At 38.0% G+C, this 24856-nt stretch overlaps 1 protein-coding gene across 5 annotated transcripts in view; it reads right to left on the bottom strand.

Annotated features, from left to right (window-relative positions):
- Positions 1 to 21991, bottom strand: part of CHID1 (chitinase domain containing 1) — a 127187-nt gene extending 105196 nt beyond the window's left edge. For 3 of the 5 annotated variants that reach the window (XR_006168093.1, XM_042814259.1, XM_042814262.1), the window contains exons 1-8: positions 21951 to 21991; positions 18449 to 18615; positions 16750 to 16899; positions 15785 to 15917; positions 14699 to 14743; positions 13267 to 13373; positions 11754 to 11815; positions 5322 to 5414 (exon numbers count right to left, since the gene is read on the bottom strand). Coding sequence is in view for 4 of the 5 variants with exons in the window: in XM_042814259.1 (XP_042670193.1) it covers positions 5322 to 5414; positions 11754 to 11815; positions 13267 to 13373; positions 14699 to 14743; positions 15785 to 15917; positions 16750 to 16899; positions 18449 to 18559 (701 nt within the window). In the remaining variant the exon portion in view is untranslated. Of the gene's footprint in view, positions 1 to 5321; positions 5415 to 11753; positions 11816 to 13266; positions 13374 to 14698; positions 14744 to 15784; positions 15918 to 16749; positions 16900 to 18448; positions 18616 to 19295; positions 19443 to 21765; positions 21791 to 21950 lie in introns of those variants that run through there. The other 2 variants (XM_042814261.1, XM_042814260.1) reach the window with 2 other exon arrangements.
- Positions 21992 to 24856: the final 2865 nt, after the last annotated feature.

Here is a 24856-nt window from a genome sequence, read left to right as displayed (position 1 = left end):
GTAACAGAGTGCTGGATGGGCTGCCCAGAGAGGTTGTGGATTCTCCTTCTCTGGAGATATCCAAGACCCGCCTGCATGCTTTCCTGTGCAACCTGCTGTAGGGGGCCTACTTTGCAGGGGAGTTGGACTTGGTGATCTCTGGAGGTCCCTTCCAGCCTCTACAGTTCTACGATTCTGTGATTCTCCTGCATAGAGGTTTATGAATATATCCCAAAAACACTGGGAATACATAAAGAAACAAACTTGTTTAGAGGAACGAGAACTTTCAATCCTCTCATATAATCCATGACTGTTATTTTCAAGTGCAGGGAAACAGAAATACTTTACTACCCCTTTACAGAACAAAGCCATCAAGGAGCAGGAGTGTAATATATGTTCCAGGTCAAAAACTGCACCTTGGATAGACAGCTCTTCCCATCTCTAGCAGGGCAGCCCTGAATCCCAATTCACAAAGGTTTTGGAACTGTGAACCCCCTAGCCTGTCAATATTCAGCACAGCTACAGGAGTGGCAATAGCTACAGGAGGTCCAAACCTCAGCGCAGTGTTAGACTGCTAAGCAGCATGAAAAGATACAGTTACTGACAGAAAATCTTGGCCAAAACAAAACACGAATGCAGAGAGCTTACAGCAGCTTCCACTCCTGCTTTAGGATCTACAAAAGTTAGACTGTGACTGTATTTAAACAGAACAGACGTATGTCATTCTGGGTATGAAAATGAATCTGGTAATAGTAATAGGTTTCATAGTGAGCAGTTATCTTCAGGTTTGTGCTGTTTCCACATGCTCCCAAATGCCAAAGGAAGTGAATGCACCTCATTGTAACCACTATTAGCAGCAGTTACTTAAATTTTACCTCTGCATGCATTAGCATTTTAAATGCATTTTTCTGATCAAGTGATTGATAAAGCGTTTCAGAAAAAAGGTTTTAAGTGTTCTCCTTTGCTTTATCTGTAACGTTACAATTAACAGGAACAGAAAATTGCTTTAAAAAGGAAATACCAGTATGAAATGCAAATCATAAGACAGCAGCATGAAAGATTAGAATAAGTGACAGGCAGGAGAGAAGACCTAGTTCTTTCTCATTATTTTTGATTTAACCACGGCAGGAGAATCTCGAAGTATTTCTGTTATCACCCTTGAATGTTCATGTGACAGTAAGGTGTACTACCTGCAGCAGAAATGCTAAGTCATAACCTGAACCAGTGATTGAGGACCTGGTGGGAAGGGAGGACCATCCTAGGGGAGCTCAGGTGTATGCAATGCACCTGAGTGACCGGAAGGAGTGGAGCCAGGATCCACCCCTTCCCAGAGCTCATTTAAGGGTTGGCAGTGGAGGTAAGGAGTATCTTGCTGGAGATCCCTGCCTATCTGAAGTCTTTTGAAGGTAAGCAATTTCTCTCCTTTAATTCTGTGTCTATGACTGTTGCATTTGAGCAAGTCTTTATTTGCTGTAGTAGCCTAGGACCTTGCTGCTCTGCTGTTGTTGCTATGCTTTCTGTTATGTTACATGACCCCATGGTGTTCCAGAAAAATCCCAAGAATGACTGTTAACGGTTTCTTAATGTTGCAAAAGTTCTCATGAGCAGGGATTGGTTTTTCCTAACTTGGTTTCTGCGTCTGTATTTCTAAAGAAGCACTGAAGTTGTTACTATGGTATAATGATTCAGTACAAAGCGTATCGCTCTTCAGTTTACTGAGATCTGTGCCAGTGCTTCATTGGGTAATAACCAAAACAGTCATTCAGTTTCTAGAACCTTCTCAATAGTAAAAAGCTTTCATTTTCACAGTAAAGCCATCAATGGATTACGAAGTTTCTAAACTTTTATATTATGAAGCAACCTGAATGACCCATCAACCTTTTCTTGACAGAGAAAGCCTACCTTCCTGAGGATCCCATTTTACTAGCTACACAAATGGCTCTCAAAAGCCACACAAAAACAACTAAGATAATAAGGAACAACGCAGCTGCCCAGTAGCTCTATCTAACTGCAACATGTAATGCCTCATCCTGATCAAAAGCTCCCTTTTCTAATATCCTCAACGTTCTATGTAAATGCTATAATTTCTACCACCTCCTCATTCTACTGTGCTGTTTAGAAGAGGTTGCAGACTTACATGATGCAACAAAGAAAAAGAAATATCACATGCAGGACTGTTGTCCTATAAATACTTCAGTGATCTAGCAAGAGTATAGTGTCAGGACTTTTCTTGGCCTGAATTGGATTTGGTGCATGACAAGGTTTTGTGTGTTGCCACACACCAAACAGCCTCAGAATTATAAGCTGCATATTCTGAAGCAGGAAAGACAGGAGAAAATACAGAGCATGGAAAAGAATGGGGAACAAACCATATAAACCATATGGGGGGGAGGGGGGGGAGGCAATACACAGTATACAGAGTCTGGTGTTTTCAGAGACTTGAATCTATTCTCTTAATGCCACAGTGACCTAGAAACACAGTATTGTTCTGAAGACTGTCTCACACAGTACAACATGAACACTAGCACTGAGGTAGAAACAGAGGGCTTTGACTGACTGCTTCACCAATTCACACGGAATTAATCTTGTTTGCTTTTGTTATAATATTAACAGATAATTTATTCCTCTTTGCCCTTGAAAAACTGGTAGGCAGCAGCATGTGGAAGGAAAGGGATTTTTACATTACATCAGCTGCTTTATTTGAAAGGTATAAAATATTTGTACCATGTAACAGTGAAAAAATAATTTCAGATAATATTCAAAAATTTTAAAGAATTTTAAAAACCCTCAATCATACTTTGAGACAATCAACTCAATTAACTGCACTCAGATTTCATCTAGCTACTGAAGAATGAAATAACAGGTGGGTATCACATTGGAGCTTGCTTTCCTGTGTAGGCAAGGAACATGTATCCTATAGTCAGGACTTGGTTTGGAGGGGGTTATATCACTAACCGACAGCTGAAATGTCATCAGAATTATAGTGGCAATCTGAATGGCTCTCAGAACAGTGTGATATTTTTAGTCACTGACTACACATTGTCTAAATATTTTCAATAGGCAGCATTTAAGCTCTGTACAGATCCTGGTAGACAGAAGTGCTTAGTTCCCCCTTAGTGCTGGGTGACCTCCCCACAAAACTCAATAAAACATTTCCTGAGATCATTGCAGAGAAAAGGCCAGCTGCAGAATACCCAAGGCATTTACAAGCTTGTTCAGGCATTCCATTTTTGTCAGCCTTTTTGGCAACTTGAAAGTAAACACTCAGAAAGATTAAGGCAGTCTACAAGAAATTCAGAAACTTGTCCAACAACTCCCCCCCTTCCCCCAAAACTGTGCTGTCATAAAGCAGTATCACTGTGAGAGCCTGTTCATGAAATTACATGGTTCACAGTAAGAGAAATCAGATGTGATCAGTTTTTTTTTTTTTTTTTTTTTTGTGGTCTCATAACTCACCTAAAATTGCCTAACAATAGCTCTCCATGTAAGACTAACTCATGCTACTGGACTTTCATGCGCACATGCAAGGCTGCTGGTTGAAGAAAAAAGGAAATGTGGGAAGAAAAATCTCTTACTGCTGACTATGCAAATATTATCAGCCTTTCCCAGTTACCATTATCAGCAAGTCAAGCTCAGTAAGCCAAAAAGAATTGCACAACCACAAGGAGATAGCATTCCATCAGGTAAAATTCGGAGATAGAGAACAAAAGTGACGTAGAATCAATGTATGTGTCTGATCTGATGCCTATTCTACAGTTAGCAGAACCGTTTGTAGCACTCTGAACTACTTTCTGTGTATGCAAGACTCTACAATGGGTCATGCTTTGTCACCCTGCAGTATGTGACAAAAACCTCACCTTAAACAATGAAAAGGCCCATCTTAAACAACTAACAGGGATTTGGTACTCCTTATTCAGAGTTGAGAGACTGCAATGTACACTTCTACACTTGGCTTATCTATGGTATAACAGAGACTCTCATTACAGGGACCCATAATTTGAGGAACAAGGAAAGAGATATTGGAGTACAGTACCCATATTGTCACAGTTATCTATGAGATAATGCTTTCCTTGCAATATGTCCTTGTAATGCTATTGCATACCATAAGCGCTTCTACATAGTAGGGCAACATATAACTACGCTCACAATGCAAGGATGCCATGCATTTTTTTACATGAAAAAGTATCAAAAAATGAACAAATGTTACCAAGTAGTTCTGTTCGTAGCAGGCAAACCTCCTGCTGAAAAAGCTTTGTGACATTAGCATAGCCTATGCTTCAGTTTGAAATGACTGCAGTTCTGTCACTCTGCTGACATCATGAATCACCTTCCACCTACATGGCTTCAGTTCTATCTGCTTACTCTCACACGGATATAATCACTGATTGATTACGTGAAACCTGGAAGGGTGAGATGTAAATCTCCTAAAACACAGAAATATGCATTTCCAATGGCTTCCCAGAAATAGTACTACTAGAGATGTACAAACTGGAGAAAAAAAATCACAGCTTTATTATATGTGTCTTGAAGACAATGTAGTATCTTTTCTTAAAAGTGTAAAAATATAAAGAGGATTCAAATTCTTTTTGCATATATTGAAATTATATTCTCATTTTCCAGGTATGTTTTGATTTCATTGTTCTTGGTTTTTCTTGCTTTTTTTCCTGCCAACAAATCTAAACATAGAAAGTAAATCTCTCTGCTATAAACGCTGAAAGATATGAACTGAATACTGCTAGTGCATCGAAGAGCACATCCATATCCACTGGCACACCTATTGGATACAAATCACTGCACAAATAAACACAATAATTAGTAAGAAGACACTATTTAGAATTGCTAAATTCATTTTCTGTACATGTGAACAACTAAGTCAAACCAAATCTTTTTAGAAAAGACACAACCCTATTATAGAAGAAGAGTCCAATCTTACTTGATTAAAGACGAGCATTATCTATCATAGGTGAAATTATGCCCAGGGGCTCAGTAAGCCTTTTTTATGTGCTATTTTTGTGACAATTCTTTTCACTCCTTGGCAACAAGTTATTAAACTCCACAACTGCTTTGCTCTTGTTCTCCTGGAAGTTTTCACTAGACATTATGGGGTTAACACCATAACAGGAAGTCCCCCTGCAACTTATTTTGATTTCAAAAGTTATGATGTATTTATGCTCACATATAGTACTAAGACTATTCAGTGCAACATGAATCAAGCAATCAAACTCAAAGAATTTCTTACTCATTTAAGTAGCACAGCTACAAATAAAGCTTTCAGTTTTACAGTGTATGAAATAACAAAGTATTTCTTGTCTGCAACATGCTGCCTGCATAGGAATACTCACCCTGCTGCAACTGCTGGAGGAATGACTAGTATGAGTTTTAGTTGTGCTTCATGCAGAGCTTCAGAAAGGTGAATGAGCAAGTGTATCAACTCCCTGAAATATAAACATACTGTTATAGGGACAGACAGAAAACTAGTGTTACTGGTTGACAAAAGCAAGATTACCAGTAACAGCAGAAATTATTAAAAGATGCAGCAGTCAAGAGATCCAAATGCAATTTCTAGTGGATGATTTTAGCATTTGGGGGGAAAAAAAAAAAAAAACAACAAAGATGAATCAAAGATTTACCTCCTTATGAGATTAAAAACACTGACCTGCTGGAGGTAGTCTTAATTTTATTGTAGCCAGTGATCACTTTAGGGATAAAATGTTTTATTTTAATACAATTATTCATTGTTAGCATGTAAATATGATATATGCTATCAGAGCAGGCTACTCCTTAGAGTCCTATTCAATAAAAAGGATGAATCAATGGAAGAACCAAATACTGTTCTGAAACAAGCAATTGTTGCATAGGTTCGAGTTAACTCTGTGCTATTACAGAAAAGTCTGAGAATTCATAGAGGTTTTCCCAGCAAGATGTGCAATCTTCAAGGTGTATTTATGAGGCCTGCTTTTAGAAACATTTCTGTTGCTGTTTCAAGTGGTTTTTTAGTAGATTTGTTTCCCAACATTTTACTGTATAGCCACAAAATAAATGCCTGGAAATGCCATTTCTGGAATTATCATCTCCTATATGCATTAAAGACTTTTCTCAAAAGTTGATCTCCACATCCTAATTTCAATAGGAAAATAAGCTCCAAAATTTTCTTCACATAATCTATTTTGAGATCTTTCTTTCAAAAGGTGATGTAAATAGCAAATCCTTCAAAAGAGACTAGGAAAACAAGAAAATTTAAGTTACTTTTATCTAAAGAGTCCAATGAGACATTCAATTCATGCCATAAATAAGGCCATCCTGTGTGCTTCCAAGTCATTTCATTCCTGAAAACACCAACTTCTATAATTACCTGCCAGCAGAGATCCAAAAATGCAGACAGAAGGATATCAGCAGTGAATTCTAGACCTGTTTAGGGCTATGCTTAAACTTGAACTGAGTAAAAAGCAACTTCACAACCCATTCCAGCAGGTGGCAAGTATTAGAGCAGGCTATACACTGGAGGTCATTTAAGTTGTTTGCTCCACTTATTTATCAAACTGGATTAGACCAGAACTTTCACAGACTACTTCCAGTACTGCAGTCCCCATCAAGGTATTATCATCCCAAAGATATTGTTCTAAAATCACTGATCTTCCATTTAATCATCTATCACGGTAAAGATGCTTGACTTGCACAGTATAGACGCTATTCAAAATAATTAAGAAGTTTTATTTGCACTGAAACAGTTTAAGAAACAACTTAATGCCAGATGAAATCCTATAAAAAAACCATTACTCTTAGATTCTAACAACAAGAAGTTTTATAACTTTCCCAATATAATCAGTATTTTGCATTTACAATCTGAGAGTTGGCTGTGCCAAACAACTCCCATGCAGTGGAGACACAAAGTTATAGGAATCAGCATTTAGTCTACCTGCAGCATTCTTCTACTGAGAAGTAACAGCTTTACGTTCCATTCTTCACAATATGCATTCCGTATTAAGAGTGTCACTATTCAGACAAACCAATTAAGCATGGAGGAATTCTTTTCCAGAGAAAGCATTAAAAAAATTACAATGCTAAACTAAACAGACTCTTCTTGACTCCCACCATATGTATCACAACCCCCACATGACACAGTCTTACTGCAGTCTTACTGAAAACTATAATCAGTCTTAAAACTAGCTAAGCCCTTTTTCCTACAGATTTTTGTCTCATGGCTAAGTGACCTTTTAACAAATTATACTTGAAGTAGTATGAATGTACCCTTTATTAGATGTCAGAGAAGCTACTTACAAAATAAACTTGATTGAAATCAGTTCCTCTGGTATTGAGATTATCCTGTGCCATCACTTCATCAGCAGGATCTCTCTTCTCTTTCTGAATGCCTCTGTTAACTTGTATGACCTCTGAACTGCACAAAATATTTTTTGACTAAATTGGAAAGGCATACAGTGTAGGCAACCCTGGCATATAGAAATCCTGCAACTGTAAATGAAGGACAGAGATTGGTGGCCTGATATAGGACCAATAGAAAGTTTGAACTGCTGTTTTATTTTGTAGAAAGCACAATAAACTAAAAAACTAACCCTATCCAAATAGCTTCCACTTCCTCTCCCCCAAACAAATCTAAACAATATAGCCTTGGCCAGAAAAAAAAGTATATATGTTAGCTTCAACTTGGGCCAGATCAGGGAGTGAAAGTGTATCAGGATAACTGCAGATTATTACTCAAGAAACCTAGGTGAACATCTACTCACTAACCTGTCAAGCCAGGTCTCGGCCCTGAGATCTCTACTGCAGATCAAATAGGATTAATGGTTATGGCTGAAGACTTCCTTTTGGTTAACTTCTATTTGTCAGCCAAGATAGATTATATAGACCAAATGTGCACTCTTGCCTCCTCCCCTAAACAGCAATAACAGAATGCTCTTTGATTGTGTGCTACAAACTAAGACTTTGCTGTGCCCTCGCAGTGCTTTCCAGTGTGCTACCACAATCTTTTCCCACATTGTCACTGGTAATTTTGTGAGGACTGTTGACATTTTAAAAACTATAATGAGGTAATGAGGGTAATTAGGAATAGAATCACTCTTTCTGAAAAGTCCACGTTAAATATCTACCAGAGACTACACACTTGTCAAATTTTACTTCATAGTAGTAACTAAGACACTGGCAGCTTTAAGACCATCATGAGCTAATTAAGATCTACTTCAATCCTATGCTATTAGGCCTTCTATTATCACTGCTTTTTGGAAGGTTGGTTGCTTTGTTTTTTGTTGGTTTTTTTTTTTGTTTTTTTTTTTTTTTAATGTTCCCAATTTCAAAGTATTTTTTCCCTTACAAAGTATGCAAATTTCCTTCATCCAACGTCTGAGAAAGAGTTATTTTTTCAGGACTCACTTTTTCCAACACTGTCAGTCCATTGTGTTTGGGACATCTTGTAACAGTTCTCTTCAGTGCATAAAAGCGGGCTGTCAGGCTGTCTGAAAGGCACTGCAGAAGATACTGCTACATTCTTGTCTTCAGTTACATGACCCTTCAGAACTCTCCAACTTTCCAACTTCTGCCACTTTCTTTTGTAAGTTAATAGTCAGTGCTCCCTGAAATTTATGCCTTGTCAAGAAAATTGGACAGAATAAAGCTGTCTACTTCAAGAAGAAATTGCTCTTTTGTGCCATTTCATTGCCTAGTTAATACCAGAAAACTGGAGTGAATTATGGCAAATCTTTGATTAATAGATTAATTTTTCAGGGACTAACATGAAGGATAGAAGTGCCAGAAGAGGTTTTTGCTCCTATACTCCTACCAACATTAATAAGATGTCTGAAGGTCATCTTCTGCATGATGCCAAGTGCCTGCAGCATGCGGTGGGTGAAAAAAAAAATTGTGTTTTTCAGATTGATCCTCTGTGATGGCAGTGCCATCTGTCAGCTAATGCCAGACAAAGCAGAATAACATGTACACCTTCACATATACTATCACATTCTGGTGAAAAAGGCATGAATGTGCCCACAGGTGTCTGGGGAAAAAAATAAAAATAAATCCATGCATAATATTAGCAAAAGAGACATTGTCCTGTCTGACTGTTATAATTAAAACTGAGGAAGCAGAAGTTTTCCTGTTTAGTTCACAATTTCCACCACATGCATTTCTAACTTGAAATGCCACGGTTTAAATAACTTGGAATATTCTGTTGTAAAATCAATCAATGAACTTTTAGATTTAAAAAAATAAATAAATTAAGAAGCGGGTTTGAACTGTAAGGGACAGTAAAATGTGTTAGAATTGAGGTATTAATTGCACAAGACATTTCAGCTGATTTAAGTTTTTGTTTAGAAACTCATTTCCTATGTGTTAGAATCAAAGACAGGAAGCTGAGTACTTTTTCATTATGCAATAATTGTCAGCATGAGAGAAAAGAGCATCAGTTAGTTTCAGTCATCTATCTCACAATTTGTCTTATATCAGTAATCAGGAGCTTCTATTCTTGCAAACCACAGAAAAGAAGTAGGTACCTACAGAGGGTACCTCAAAGCATCTGTATTGGACTTCTACATGAGCCTGAACTGATCAGTGTTAGGCTCCTGCAGCGTAGGTCCACACATATCTCAATACAATTCAAGTTCTTCAGATAGAATAGATGGTATTTCAGCACCTGAATATAAGAATCTAATGCCATTTATTTACAGCCAGGGGTATACAAAGCATGTATGCAGAATTGTTGGCTAAGTTTCAAGGCATCCAGGGCCCTCATACTCAAAGCAAACAGCCATAAATTAAGTTGATTACATTTTTTAACATAAAGCCAGGCAGCCACATTTAGGCACATAATTCTTTCTCTTCCGCAAAATTTACACAGTAAGTTAACAAATTAATGTTATATAAAAGAAAATAGCATGAAGGACTGGTATAAGTTAAGACTTCACCTCTGCTGAGCATTATGGAGCAGGAAAAAAAGCAATCCTAACCCTAAATAAGAATCATTACAATTACTACATTCTTAGTCTTGAAAACAAACACGGATTAAGCTAGCTCTGCTTAAGAATATGTAAAGAGAAGATACAGTGGGCCTCAGACCACACTATTTCACTTCTTCTGGAGTACCAGCTAGGATAAACAGGAAACTGAAAGTTCTTCTTATGCAACTATTTATTCCTTGCAGGAGGAAATCTCATCTGTTTCTGATGTTGGAGTGAAAACCAAAAAAAACCCAAGATCTTTCTAGAAATATGCAAAGAGCTGAAAGGAAAGTAGATAAATTTGCTTGTTCTTAAAAATCCTCAGTAATTACAGGTTCTCAGTGATGCTGGTGAGAGACCTTGCAGGCTTCAGAAACCTTGTGTAATGCTAGCACTGTTACTGTTACCTACTTATACAAAGATGCAATGGGTAGAGCAAATGATGTAAGGATGTTATCAGGCTTCTTGAATTCCACTAAAGTTCAGGTTCAGCTAGTAAAAGGAAAAGGAAGAAAAAAAAAAAAAAAAAAAAAAAAAAAAAAGGTATCTCATAGAAATACTGATCTGAATCAGGAAAGCCTACACTATCTACCTAACAGTTAATATCAGTACCTCATATGGAGCACAAATAATTTCTATTCTATTATGGCTTTACACGTCTGAAGGTTAAAGGGTCATTTCTGTGTTGATACGTTCCCATCAATTGTCCCCAGCTCTTCTACTGTTAAGAATATGCTTTATACTGATGTTTATCGCTTTGGAAAAGCAGACACGGATCATGTATGAATCATGCTGCAATACTGCCACTCTGTGGGCTGAAGATGTCATGGCTCTACCCCTTCCTAGCAGGGATGAGCAAAGCAAAGGGTGGGTAGCCCATGCTTACTGATTTATCAGGACTAATTCTACTCTGCTATTCAAAGGCAAATTAATAGATATGAAAGTAAAAGCATTTATTCAGAATGCTTGTCACTGCTTGGCTTCTCAGAGACATTCTGCAACTTAATCGCCTCAACCACATCTAGGGCAGTGGTGGGTAAACACACGAGTGGGTTTACAGCTAAGCACTTAAATCCAAACTGGTGTTGAAGAGACAAAAAAAGAAATAGTTTATAACCTTTATTTATACTCAGGTTTTTCTGCCAAACATACACTTTCAGACTTCTGGCTAGGACAATTTTGAAGTCTTGCTTGTTTGCAGCCATGTCTAATCAAACATTACTGACTCAGAACACATGAGGCACTCACCGTTCTGCTCCTTGAGAATCACCTTCTCTTCCTATTCCTGTTTAGCAATAACTAAAAGACGTTGAATATGTAGATCAGCTACTCTAAAGTTCTAAAACTGTTGTGCCTGCAAAAACTGAAAGCCAGTTTCTCCATAGGTTTGCTTCAGGTTGGGGATTTTCATTCTAATTTCAGCACATTCAAAAGACCTTAATATGAAATCCAGGAAGATTTCCTAATTAACTGAAAGTCAGTGCTATTTATCCAGTAACACATACCAGTCAGTGTGACCATAAAGGCCAATGCCAGCACATGAGCACACAGTACAGTTGAGGTACTCTCTTCATCCTTGTTCAACAGTAACATCTTGCACAACTGAAATTTAAAAAGTTGATGTGGTCTGCTAATTCCACCCATTGCTAATGAATATTAATACGTAGCCTTTGAGTTCACGTAGAACAGTTTTAAGACAAGTGGAACAAGAGTTAAGTGTATTTATTTATAGAAAATGACAAATTCAAGTCAACATGGACTAATTAAACTTTCAGAAGATACTGTAAAAGAGGCAATTCTTATAATTGTATCCTAAAGACTTATACTTACTTTTGCTTTTGATTTCCTAGCTGACTCCAAACTTCAACTACAAAGCCATCAAAATTTTCATTCTAAAAAAAGAAATTGACAACAATATACACTTCATCACCACGCTTATTCATTATGCTTGCAGAGATAATGCAATATTGAAGCACACAATCAGTTCAGCTGCTCTAGCAGTATTACAGATCGAGCATGCTTCATATTCTTACAGCAATTTCATCTCAAATGCATTATTTCATGAAGAAGTCAAAGTGAAGCACAAATTGTGTAACTAAAATTCAAAAGTAGAAAACCTATTAGTTATGCATGACTGACTTTTACTCTCACAGGATAAACCATTGGGAAAAATGCAGCCATTAATGAAATATGGTTGTTAAGCAAATCAATTGAAACACATTTACATGTATATTGGGAAAAAAAGTCATGAGCCATTGACTCTAAACATGTAAATACTAAAGTGGAAAAGTCATTATTCCAAACATCTCCAAAATTAATCTTTCTTATGGAAGTTTGTTTACTGTGATCAAGGATATCGCCGGACTTGAGCACCCATTCCATAAGAGGTTAATTGTTACAGAGGATCTAAAATTGATGTGGCAGTTATAAATTTTAAGAAAGTATTCAGTTCACCTCTTCATCCATTTTCCTCTAGAATGCAGATTTATTTACATCTTACAGCAAGGGAGAGTATTCTTATTCTGACAGTAATTAGGCAGGTTTTCACAAAACAGCCACTAAGTTGAATGTCTCTAGGTGCAGTCTGTCCAGTCCTAGAAGCATTGTTCCAAAGCATTAAGCTGAGGGGATCCAGAGGAAGTCTTAGCAAACAGTAACTGTTCCTTAAAGGAAACCCTCTTTTTCTCTCCCTGGACTCTTAACTGTTTTATCAGACCTGAACAAAATTATGCAGTAAATGATATCTGGCAAGCTATTCTTGATATTAAAAGTGACTCATTATGTCTAGTACACTGAAGCCTGAACATATTTGTGTAATACAGAAAACAGCACTCATTGTACCCAAGATTGTTTTGCAGCCCCTCAAAAAAACCCAACACAATAACTGTAATAACAGTTTCTGGCTGTTTTGTCGTTGTTATTTTTTTTTTTTTAAGTAGTTAAAGAAATCACTCTGTTCACTAGGTGACCTTCATGAGAAGTTTATTAACTCTCCATTACCGCTTTGATATTATTCTGCACATCAGCTGGCTGGAATGGGTTTTATCAATTAGAGTTTACAACAGGTGGAAGTGTGCAACTGCCAATGATAACAAGTTTAGGATAATCAGACTTAAGTAATTTCACTTCAGGCTTTCAGTTAACTGTATTTACTTATTGCTGTATTTCATACATGTAGGAATTGGACACATTCTAGAATATACAGTTAAGATTTGTGCCTCATTCATATTTCAAACAGAACTTTATTTTGAAGGATGAAAACTGGAAATGAGAAAATATATTTCATAAAAGGAACCAGAAACCATGTCACACAAACATGTCAAGCATTGTTGAAGTCTTTTACCTTGGCTAGTAGAACCATACTCTGTGAAAGCTCTTCTATCTCATCTTCACTGCCAAAAACACTCTCAAAGTCCTGGTAAGTCCAGCCATCAAACAAAATTCTAGGCACTATCAAGCAAAGAAGTCAATCAGTAACGAAAATTTAACAAATTACTATCTACATTGCAACATTTCTGCAAAAACAGAAATATAATACTACAGAACATACCAGCAGGTAAATCACCAAACAATGTATCTCATCACTTGGACTGTTGTGTTTTTTTACTCTAACTTTATCAGCACAGAAAAGTTGACACCATAGAACATTCTTCTTTGTTTTATGGTAACTCAGACATTAATTTATAGCTAACTGATGCCAGTTTTAAGAAAAGATGCGTTCAACTGACAACTGAAGTTCCACTTAGGAAGGTCTTAAAAGAACACCAAAATGAAACAGCAATCCTTCTGTAAGTTGTGCCTCTCTTCTAACACGTGAATAGCAAGGTAGAAAAGTTCACCTCAAACTCTAATTTAGTCTAATTCAGCCCCATATTCAGCTTTTTTTGCTCCTTTCAAGAGCCTATGACAAATCCTAATTTTGGAAAAAAAAATCAGTGCTTGAGGGTACTTCTCACCCCTTTTTTCCCCCTCCACCAACAACACATTTAAGATGTTAAAAATGTAGTCAGACAAGAGTGATGAAAACTGCTGTGGGAACAGCTGAAAATCATGCGTGGTGGAAATGCCATACAAAACTATGTCTAAGCCCTTTTTAACTATCAAGGTTTTTAGAAGAGTCAAGAGAGATTTCAGGGGTTTTACCACCTGGCAGCTGAAGTAATTTAGAATAGCTCACTGAGCATTCAATTTTTCTACCTGTTTCATGTTTCATACAACCTTGTGAAGCAAGAAGAGTTTTACTAGTTTCACGGCCTCAACTCATTCTTGTTCCAGACAAAATTAAGAAGTTTAGCACAGTTTTATCACTGTAGCAATGTTTGCCATTTTTCCCTACAGACACATTGTGGCAGATCCCTTGAGGTCTCTGCTTCAAGGGCAGAAGCAAGCAGTGCAGGAAAAGACTGACTACTGGCTCAGATTTGGATTCCTTTTCTCCTTTATAAAAAGAGTGGAATCCCCGAGTAACAAGTTTCAAGATTACTCCTCAGGTAAGCACATCATGTTAAATGCAGAGTACCCTTCCAAAGAGGACCCAGTGGCCATGGATTTAAGAGAAAAGACACCAAGGTAAAACATTCAGGCACCAACAGAATCTACACTTCAGTTGCTTACTTATCTGCAGTTTAACTGCTTATAATTTTCTTTTCAGACACCTCATTTCATAGGGCTATGCTAATCTCCCTTCTCTTCAATACACATGGAACACAGTTGTCTCTTGCTCTGCTAGCAGCAAAAGAAAATTGACAAAAACAACACATAAAATATAGGCTCACCTATTTTGATGTTTTTGGAATTTTTTCTGACATCTTTCATCCAGCCTGTCAAACATTACCAAGAAAACAGCTCTTAAAACATAAATGTATTGACAAGGACAACAAATTTTGAAGCACTCTTCAACTAATGTAGCAAAGTTTAATTATACCAGTCTCCCTGCTGCAGACTACTGGCTCATAAGCAATGCAGAGGAAGCAGCCTCTGAGTCACAAAAATTGAAGCTATTCACCTCCACCACAGCATAACTCACATTTACAACAATCTTGTAAGAGTCCTTCTCAGCCCCTTCTCCTTGTTGCTTATAGTTCTGCTTCATCATGGAAAACATCTCACTGCTTACTGACCACAGCAGTTGTGTAGTCCTGGGAAGAATATGAATTTTCATTTCTTTTTTAAGTTAGCTGGGTTTTTAAGTCTGGTTACTTTTTTTAAATTCAGTTGGTATTTCCTAGTGTCCCATCCACTCCCTCCCAGTAGTCACTGCATTAGAATTAACTTGTTAGTAGGCACTAACATGGTAAAAACAATCTTTAGAGCTCTTTAAAATGGCATTTTACAGACATGTTTCAATCAAGTTCAAAACCAAACTAATTATTTAGTAAGAGCATACTATATAAATTCTGAATCTGCTGCAAGTTCTTTGACAGTGGAGAAAATTCTCTTCAGATTAAATTCATATTTCACTCCCAGAACAAACTCACTCACAGGCGTTCTAAGTTTATTTGTATGGGTTTTTTTTTGCAAGGGCAGAAGGAATAAAAACAGATAAATAACTGCACAGTGCAAACACAAAGGACTTTTTCTATCTGTAAAGATTCTTTGTCTTTTCCTTTTTTAAAGGGGGCTTTGTAGATAGCCTGCTGTCTTTCTACTTATTATCTGGACAGAAACTACGTGTATTTGTGGAAGCAAATGAGAACAGAAAAGTTCATTGTGTAAAAATCTTTCTAAAACTAGTGGATGAAATTACTTCACAGTGAGAGGCAGTGTGAAAAATGCACGTGTGTGTATTAACTACCCACCAGTTTGCAAAAAGAACAGTGATCCTATTTGTAATCCATATTCAAATAAAAAGGAAATCAAACCTTTATCTACATCGTGGAGCCCGGTGAACTGGAACCTCTCCTTCCCTCTCCTTCTCACTTGTAACCAGACTGGTGAGATTAATGTAAATTTATTTCCAAATATTTTGGCAATGTCATAGCCGTGGCTGTTCCACTTGCAAAAGAAAGGAGAGAAAGAAAAGTGAGAGATGACAAGCAAGACATACAGACCACTTTGATTTTGATCAATAAAAACTCTTTACCACAAATGTAATCACTTGCTAAATCTCTGCTAGTTTCAGAAAACCTTCTGTAGCTTTATTTTTGCTTAAGTAATAAAGCATTTATAACACTTTCATAGCTACATGAATGCCAATGTTCAGTTTATGCAAATTCAACTAAACTGGAGGAATTAGCATTTAGATTCAACAGAGATTTGACTGTACATGTCTGCACTTATGTTCAACACAACTTGAGAAAGCTGGAAGTTCATAGGGAACCTATTTCTGTTCTGAGCAGTGCAAAAAACAAAACAAGAGGCATTCTCTAAACAAAAGGAAGTAACATTTATTATTCAAGAGAAGATGCTTTGAACAGTAAGACTGAATAACAAGATAACAGCTTGACAGCAGGATAAAATTTTTACTATTTATATAGAAGGTTCAAGTTGGTAGCTGCATAATATAAGGATACTTAGTAGTATTCCTCATCTGAAAATACTGCAACTTTACATGGCTCATTCAAGAACAACAACAACAACAAACTGTTTTACTGGTGAGAAAAACAGTATGACCTAGATATCCTACAAGAGATGGATAGGAGAACATGAGTTTGAGACCACCTGAATCTCAAGGCAGCTCTTGAATAATCCTCTGAATATCTGACTGCAGACTAGAAGTTCCAAATACTACCAAAATATTTTTATAGCAAGGATGCAAGAGGCAAGATTAGTACAGACCACTGCACGTTCGTTCAAAGCACCAATTTTATTTGATTTATTAACTCACAGGAGTAATATATCCCAGAACATCTCCTGAGAAGTGTCTTTCTTTCGTCTTCTTAGAGCAGTAGCTTCTGTGTTCCAATATGATGTCCTTTGCCTTTGGATCTGTAACTACGAGTCCCCGGTCCTGCACATTCTTATCAGAATGCAGTGTCTGGGGGAAGACAACAGTTTTTATAAGCAGCCATTTTCAAAAGCAACAGGCCTCAAAAAGAAAACAACAACATTAAACTCCGAGTACTCTTTTAAATTGTGCGAAATAGTTTGATTTAAAAAGAAAGTAAGAAAGAGCTGGGAAATGATTTGTCATCACCAGTAATCTTACTTTGATTATAAGGAAAAGGAAAAAAAATCAAGTGATAAGATTAAAAAAACGTCATTCAGCACATCTGATGACTGGTACCTTCATAACATAAAGAGCAATTTTGCAAGAAGTCTTAAACTGCTGACCTGCATGTTCTGCTAAACACAGCCACTTAATCTCAGTTGCTACAAATTCTACAGGACTTGACAACAGCCTTCGTACTAGTTGTCAAGATCTGTTCAAAATAATGCCTTTTTGTTTTCTTCTGCACTCTAGTCCATGCTTTCTGGCTACTGTCAAACCAACAAAAGTTGTTGAAGAGCTCTTAACCAAGATTTCAAAGAAGACTTTTAAACTGGACATATTTCAGGTTAAGTATACTGCACTGTGGTCACAGCTAAAGTTCCAAACAACCTACTTACAGAAGATCTTCTTGAATTAAAACAGCACAGGTAGACTTAGCAGTAAGTCAGAAGGCTAATAAAGCCCACACTAAGAAAGTGTGCACAGTGAGCACACAGAAGCAGGGTAAGGCAGGCTTCAACATTCTGTACTGCCTTTGCACCTAGTAGTTTTAGCAGCATATTAGATTTTCTTCCTGGTAGACACTGAGCAAGCAATATAGACAATAACAAACACATCTGCATAATGAAGGATTACCTATAATTTGAGGGACAGGATTTTGAATAGATCACCTGTCTTTTTTCTTTTTTTTTTTTTAAAGAGTGCTTTGCAACATGAAGTACATGTATTTGGTATATGCACTGGTAAATATACTTCCATGCATATCCTTTCTCCTGCATTGCTGAGCATCCTCATGATTTTGAAAGAAAACAGGAAGAAAACAAGAACATGCTCAGCAAGTTAAGAGAGACTTCAGCACGTTGAATCATCTTCTCAAAACTGCTATGGGACTCTGAATAACTTTTGCCTTCAAAGAAAATACTGGCTTGCAAGCTCTTCAAACTCTTCTTTCAGAACACAGCTGTCCCACTGGTAGTTCTGAGAACATCTCCCCCATCTCTAAATGACCTTGGTCAACACTACTGCTCCCTCAACTCCCAACACAGGGATGGAGGTATGCTTTCTTTACATGCAGGAGGGGACAAAAACTTCTTGCTTCTATAGCAATCTTATGCAGCTTCCACTGAAGCTGAAAACTCCAGAAGTCTACCCTGTGTTGGGTAGACAGTTAAAGGAGTGAATCATTTGTGACACTCAGAAAAGATGAATGAAAGGACAATTTCACATAGTTTAATTTGAGAACAAGCTTGGAAATGTCAATTTCAACACTTTTTTTTTTTTTTTTAAAGAATGAGAATACCCTTACCATCTCTCAAAGTTAAGTTATATCACTGCATATGTTAAACAAGACGATTATTTCAATTATTTAGCTTACCTTTTCTTCCAGTTTTTTTGTAGCAGGTTTCTTCGCGTCTGTTTTCGACAAGGTGCCTTCAGCTAGCCAGCAAATCACGGTTAAAGAAAGTGAAACACAGAGAAATCTCATAGTGTTTCTCCCAGTGTCAAGTTTTTCTTGTCCCAGAAATACAAGGGTTCAAGTCTCTGCAAACAGAAGAACATAACTGTTTAAGAGAAATTCAGTTTTCTTGTCTAAGAAACATCAATTCTTTGTCTCATCTTCTGCTCTATAGATTAAGACTTATTAATGCAGCTCTGTTTAATAATACCTTAGGCTGGCAGCAATATAGCAGAGTACTTTAAGAGATTCTTAGATGTACCCCAGGAAAAGCTGCAGCTTTTCTTTTAAAGAATTCCTAAAGAAATACAAGGTTTTGCAGCTGAAATTGTGATAAATGCCTGCTGCCCAGAATAGTACAGCCTTGCCTTTTCTATAGCACGTAAGACATACCACTGATCACGCCTAATTCAATTAACAAGACATAGATTAAATAAAGAATGGAAAAAAATATAGCCAAATGCTTATATCTATGTACCTTTATCACAACAAGCAAGAACTTTAATGAATTCACCAAGTTGGTGATACAAAGAGAACTGAAAAAACTTTGATAGTTTGCTCCAAATATATGTATTGAGAATTAACAGAGAACAGTTCAATTCAGTGCTATTTATCTGTCACAACTTAGTTCTGTCATGAGGAAGATTTTACCAAAAAAATTCAAAAATAGACAGTGACTGTTTTTTAGCCCTTCCCCATTCATGAGTTTCACTGGTTTTCCAGATCCAACAAGTGGGTAAGATGAAAAAAGAAAGAGAATACTCATCATTAGTGGAAGTTGAGCAGAGGAAATTGAGGGAAGTAATGTGCTGCTAATTCCAGATGTCCTAGGCTCACAATGGGATTTTCTTTAGTGTATAATAAATCAGTTGCTCAAGACATATATCTGGCTGCTTCTCAGAATACTGAGATCCTAATGGGGAAGGACAAATGTTAGCTTTCCCATAACTGTCTGAAGTTTTTTCAAACATAACCCCTTGCTCTAAATTAAAACAAAACAAATTTTTCTGTGTGACTCAAAGAACTAACTTTTCTGCCACTCATTCCGAAGACTTAATAAATAATTCCTTCAAGCCATATTTGCAAGACTTGTTCTGTCGGTAGCCATATGAGGTCTATCCTAATAATGCTGAGATGAGATTAATAACACATATCTGGATAAGGTTGGTTTAGCAGTGAGTTGCTGAAAAGCCAAGAAAGAGATCTTGCAGGAGTTGGGCATCCTGCACTAAAACAGAGGCAAGAATGCCTAGAATGCCAACTAGGAGAGTGATGGCAGAAAAAGTGCTTAAAAAAGTATAATGTCACTAGCACCAAAGAACAGACATCTTCAAAGCCCTTGTGTACAAAATTACTTGAAGACTTGAATCAAATCTTAAAAAGAACGCAAAAGTAAAAGTCCTCTAATGTCTCTTGGATCCAGAGGGCAAGGCAAAAGTTAAATCAGTATACCACTTGACATTGCACTGTTATTAGTAGCTAAGCTCTTCTTGTTGCTCTTCTTCTTTGCCTCCAAGGTCACTAGTACTCTTGTTTCCAACATCCAAGAAGATTAGACAAAGGAAGCTGCTCTTGATAGCATCTACTCTGTTCCATCAAGCTTAGCAGGATCTATAAACTATTACAGATGGGAACAGTTGAGAGCCTGAACAGTCAATACAAAATCTTAACAATTTGGACAGGATATCGATTCTTCCAGAAGCTGGTATATATTGATTTGGAGGTGTTTGATTTCACTTTCAGAAGCAATTAGCAACAGCATTCATATTCCTAGAAAGAAGTTAGTGTTTAACAGCTGAAGCACACAAATTAAAAAAACACCACTGGACTCCAATTAGAAATTGAAATGTGTTCATTTCCTTGATCATATCCATCTGGCAATTACTGTAAGCCAACATCCATTCCTGGATCTATAGAAAGTGCAGAGCCTGTAGCAACATTTTCTGCTAATGACATTCTTATACTGACTCTTAGTAGGAACTTTATTTTATTAACTTCATCTTTAGCAATGCAGTGGACTTGCCAGGTCACTGTGCCAATGGTTGAACAGCAAGTAAGATGATGTGGCTAACCCAGGGAGCTCAGGTGCAAGCAATGCACCTGAGTGATCAGAAGGGGTGGAGACAGGATCCACCCCTCCTCACTCTCATTTAAAGGTTGGCAGCCAAGGGAGCAGCATCTGTCTGGATAGGCTGCACTCTCCTGAAACTGTAACTGCTTATTGGAAGGGGTAAGTCAAATTTTTTTCTTTATTACCTGCTATCCTTCCATTGTACATGTACCTCATTTGAAGGCATTGTCATCGCTTTATTTTGCCATACAACAGTATCAGCAAAAATCAAGCACACAGTGTCATTTTAATATCTAAAGATGAATAAATCAAGCTTTAAATAATCTCTCTGAAAACTAAAAGCACAAATTTTGCAAGCTTTTCAAAACAAGATGCCCATCTTTTTCCTAGCAAGCCTCCCTTCAACATTTTATTATCCTCATATTAACTAAACTAAAGAGTTTTGTTTCTAATCTTTTGTGTTGCAACATAGAAGGAAAATTGAGGTTTAAGATTTGAGATGGTTTTTTTTCTGATATGCTGGTCTGAAGCCTTGGTGTATCCCAAAGCCCTGCTTATGAGTCTCCCTGGGTAACGCAGCCAGATATTTTAAATGCTGTTCTATTTAAAAGAAATAGAGAAGCTGGCATGGACTTATGTTGTCCAAAAGGAGCAGTCAAAAACCATAATCTTGGAGACTTGCACAGTAACTATTTAGAAACTATCCTGGACAATGCGATCTAACTGTGGATGTCCCTGTTTGTTGTGGGGGAGCTGGACTAGATGGCCTTTAATGGTCCCTTCGAAATCTAAGGGTTCTGTGAAATCAGAGTGAATGCTTATATGACACTTCTGAAAGAGGAAGCGGGTTCTAACTGCTATTGGAGTAAATGCTCTGATATGCAACTGGTTTAGCAAAGGAAGCCCATGCTACAAACTGCTGAGCTGCAGGGGGGTAGGAAACAGTGAACCAAAGCAAAGCCAACAGAAGCTAAATTCAGGGGCAAAAATAAGCCTGTTTCCTAAGCTGTGTTAAAAAGCATTCCCCTACCCTTCTAAGCTGCTCTGTTTTAACACTAAAAATTGCCTCCTGTACTCTGAAGATACCAACACTTTTTTCCGTCAGAGCCCGCGTGCAGGCCAGCATAACCCTGCGGGCTCGGTCTGAGCGTGCCCCGCGGCCTACCTATCCCGGGCCAGCCCCCGCAGGGCCGCCAGGGTGCTTCTGCCATCCATATCACCGCATCCCAGCCGCGGGGCAGGCCGATATACCCTAAACGGACGGGACGCCGCACCACCGCCCGCCTCCTTCCCTCCCCCGAGAGCGCCGCTGCCGCCTCCAGGCAGCGCCGGCCCGCGGCCACCACCTACCGCCCGCCGCCGCCTCGGAAATGGAGGCGGGCGGTGCCGCCCCTGCGCCTGATGGGAGGTGCCGAGGAGGCGGCTGAGAGCGGGTCGCGCCATCATGGCGGCACCTCCGTCTTAACTGGGCGTTCCGTACTTCCTCGTGTGCCTTCTGCTCTGCTGGGTGGAGGTTGCCCGGGTGCTCATCTAGAGATTTTTAGGTCCACCCTTTCCAACAAAAGCCTTTTAGACTTACTTTTTTGCCACAGTTCACACTTGGTGCCGCTTTCCAGAAGCGGAATTGGAAGATTTCCTCATCTACCCTTTGCTTTCTTTCCCTCTTGTGTAATCCAAGATCTAACCATAATTCAGCACTGAATCGAAAAACAGAAGTGTTTTTCCTCTGAACTCGAGTCAGTGAAGCAGATACAGCGCTGAGTTATGTGTGCTTTCCCCTGTGCCCTGAGTCACACAGGCACAAATTGTGAGGATTTCAAAAGGGGAATCAATGTTCACTTGTGTGCTTGGGTACTGAATTTTCTATTGCTTTGTAGAATGCTGTTCATCTCTCTCAAGTGTTAGATGTTTCCAGGATACATTTCTCAATAGCAGGAAAGACAGAGATAAGGCAGGGGTATGAAAAATTTGGTTTATTTCCAGCTACTCTGTAATGCAATCTGTCATTTCCTGTATTGTGTTCCTATTATGCTATCCTGTTGACTCTCTTGTACCCTCAGTGGGACTGAACCAAAGGTTTGCTGCAGGTAGCTGGCACTGTGTGTACTGCCCCTGAGGGAGCCTGCAGCTGCCTGTTCGGGAATCACAGGTCTTTTTAACTCATAGATATAAGGGTACACTGCCAGGTACTGGGGAGTCTCCTTGAAAGATAGGAGACTAGATATGCTGCTATAAAGATTGATATGCTGCTAAGTAAATCCAAATGATAAGGTGATCTTTGTTTAAATTCTGTGTTTTTCTGTACAATACTATTCCTTTAAAAGAGCAATGCCAATCACCTGGGGGAGAACAGAAACATGTTCCTTTCCTGGGGAGTAACTCTGCGTACTCAGGGAAGAAAGGTTTGGAAGCAAAAATGATTTCTCAGCAAGAAATGAAGCCCATAGCTTCATTTGGGAGCCTGCAGCTTAAGGGAAAGATGACTAAGACAAACAGTCAGGGGAAAAAAACCTCCTATGAGCTAGAAGGACTAATATAGAATTTATTGCAATGCACGAAGTCACTCAGGTGGCTGTCAGCACTCTGGCAGCAAGCAGGGGGCAAGGTTGGCTTACTTGGAGACCCTTAATTCACCCTTATTTTATCTTGTCCACTCTCTTTGAGTTTATTTTAAGCTTAACTATTCTATTCTACATTTTTGTACATCCATGGTAGAGTGCAAAACTCTTTTAGTCATTGAGTTGCTCACTGCATGGAAGAGATTTAGAGAAATCCATACCTGAAAATTTAGATAGATTTCACAATAGTGGTGTTATTGTAGCTTTGTGTTTCTTAATCTTAAAAGCAACATATCTGATATTCTGACATGATAGAAGGCATTACTGATAAACCTGTGCTCTCCATCAATAGATAATGAACTTTAGGTGTCAGGTAGATTAACAAGATGGAGTACACTCAATACTATTTGTGGTATAGGAACCACAAATTCTTTTTTCTCATTAGCTGTTTTTGCTGTATAGTTAGATATGACAGTGTAGTTAGAATGACCACGAGGAAGAGAAGAAAGAACTGATCAAGTGAGGGACAAATCTGTCAAAAATAACAAAAATTTCCTTCTGTGTAGAAATTCATTACAGACGTAGAAAGAGCTGGCAAAACAGAGCTCTATCCCACAGTGTGTGACTTCATACCCTAAGCACAATGCTGTCCAAATTATTCTAGAGTCTGATTTTGGCAGACACTCAATGTAGGGCTGAAGAGTAGCTGTAGGTGGCAGAATAGATGTGGCAGTACTAAACACAGCATGGACAGTAAATCCTGCTGGCTGTTGGATGATTTCTGGTGTTGAAATTCCTCATAATGATATGTAATCACACTCAAAAATCAATCACATTTTGACTTTAGAAACCAAATAGGAATTGAAACTGCACGGCACTTAAAACTCCAAAATAAGAGTTAAACTCTGTCTGTAAACTACCACTCAGCTCTGTGTTTTAGGCAGAGAAGAACTGTGGTGGAAACTATACTTCCTACAAACAAATACTCACCAGGTGAAAACAGACAGTTTAATAATGTTCGTTTTATAAAGACCAGACTAATTTTTCAAAGTCTTTATACTAAATTGTGTTGAAATTCTGAAGATTATAGCAATTCATGGATGGCATAAGGAAGAGATAAACATCATGGATTTGTTGGGCAAACAATTGTGCTGCAAAACATTTTGCATAGTAGGAATTATCTTGAGACTATTGCCACCTCAGTGCTGATTTACAGTAATTGAAATCTCTTTAGAAATCATAGTATCTTGAGATGTATGGAACAGTTGAAGTCTGATTTGTCACAGACGGGTATTTTGTAGACATTAAACTCAAAGTGGAACATTTTCCTGATATATCAGCTAGTGTGTTTTGTAAGGAATTATATCTAGTGTGTACCCTGCTCTCCAATAATCCCTGGGTTCACATTACAGAATTTCTTTCTGTCAGGATATACATCCAAAGATCATTACAGGCTCTCTCTCTCTTTTTTTGCTGGCTATTTATTCACCTAAAATGAGTATCTTCTCTCTACCCTCTGTAATTGGCTAGCAAGCTCTTGATTTAGAGGAAGTAGAGGCACACATGCCAACGCATTCGCTGTAATTGCACAAGTCTTTGTTGAGGCAAAAAGAAGATAGGATGTAAGAAAATGCATGGTAGATGTCAAAAGACAGTAGGAGAAGGTGAATGTAAAATAACTGCATAATGCATAGTGTG

The sequence above is a fragment of the Centrocercus urophasianus genome, unplaced genomic scaffold (genome assembly GCF_019232065.1).
Source record: "Centrocercus urophasianus isolate 14NV4802_14NV808 unplaced genomic scaffold, USGS_Curo_1.0 seq_14, whole genome shotgun sequence".
NCBI classification, from domain to species: Eukaryota; Metazoa; Chordata; class Aves; order Galliformes; family Phasianidae; genus Centrocercus; species Centrocercus urophasianus.
This window is presented reverse-complemented; position numbering and strand designations above follow the sequence as displayed.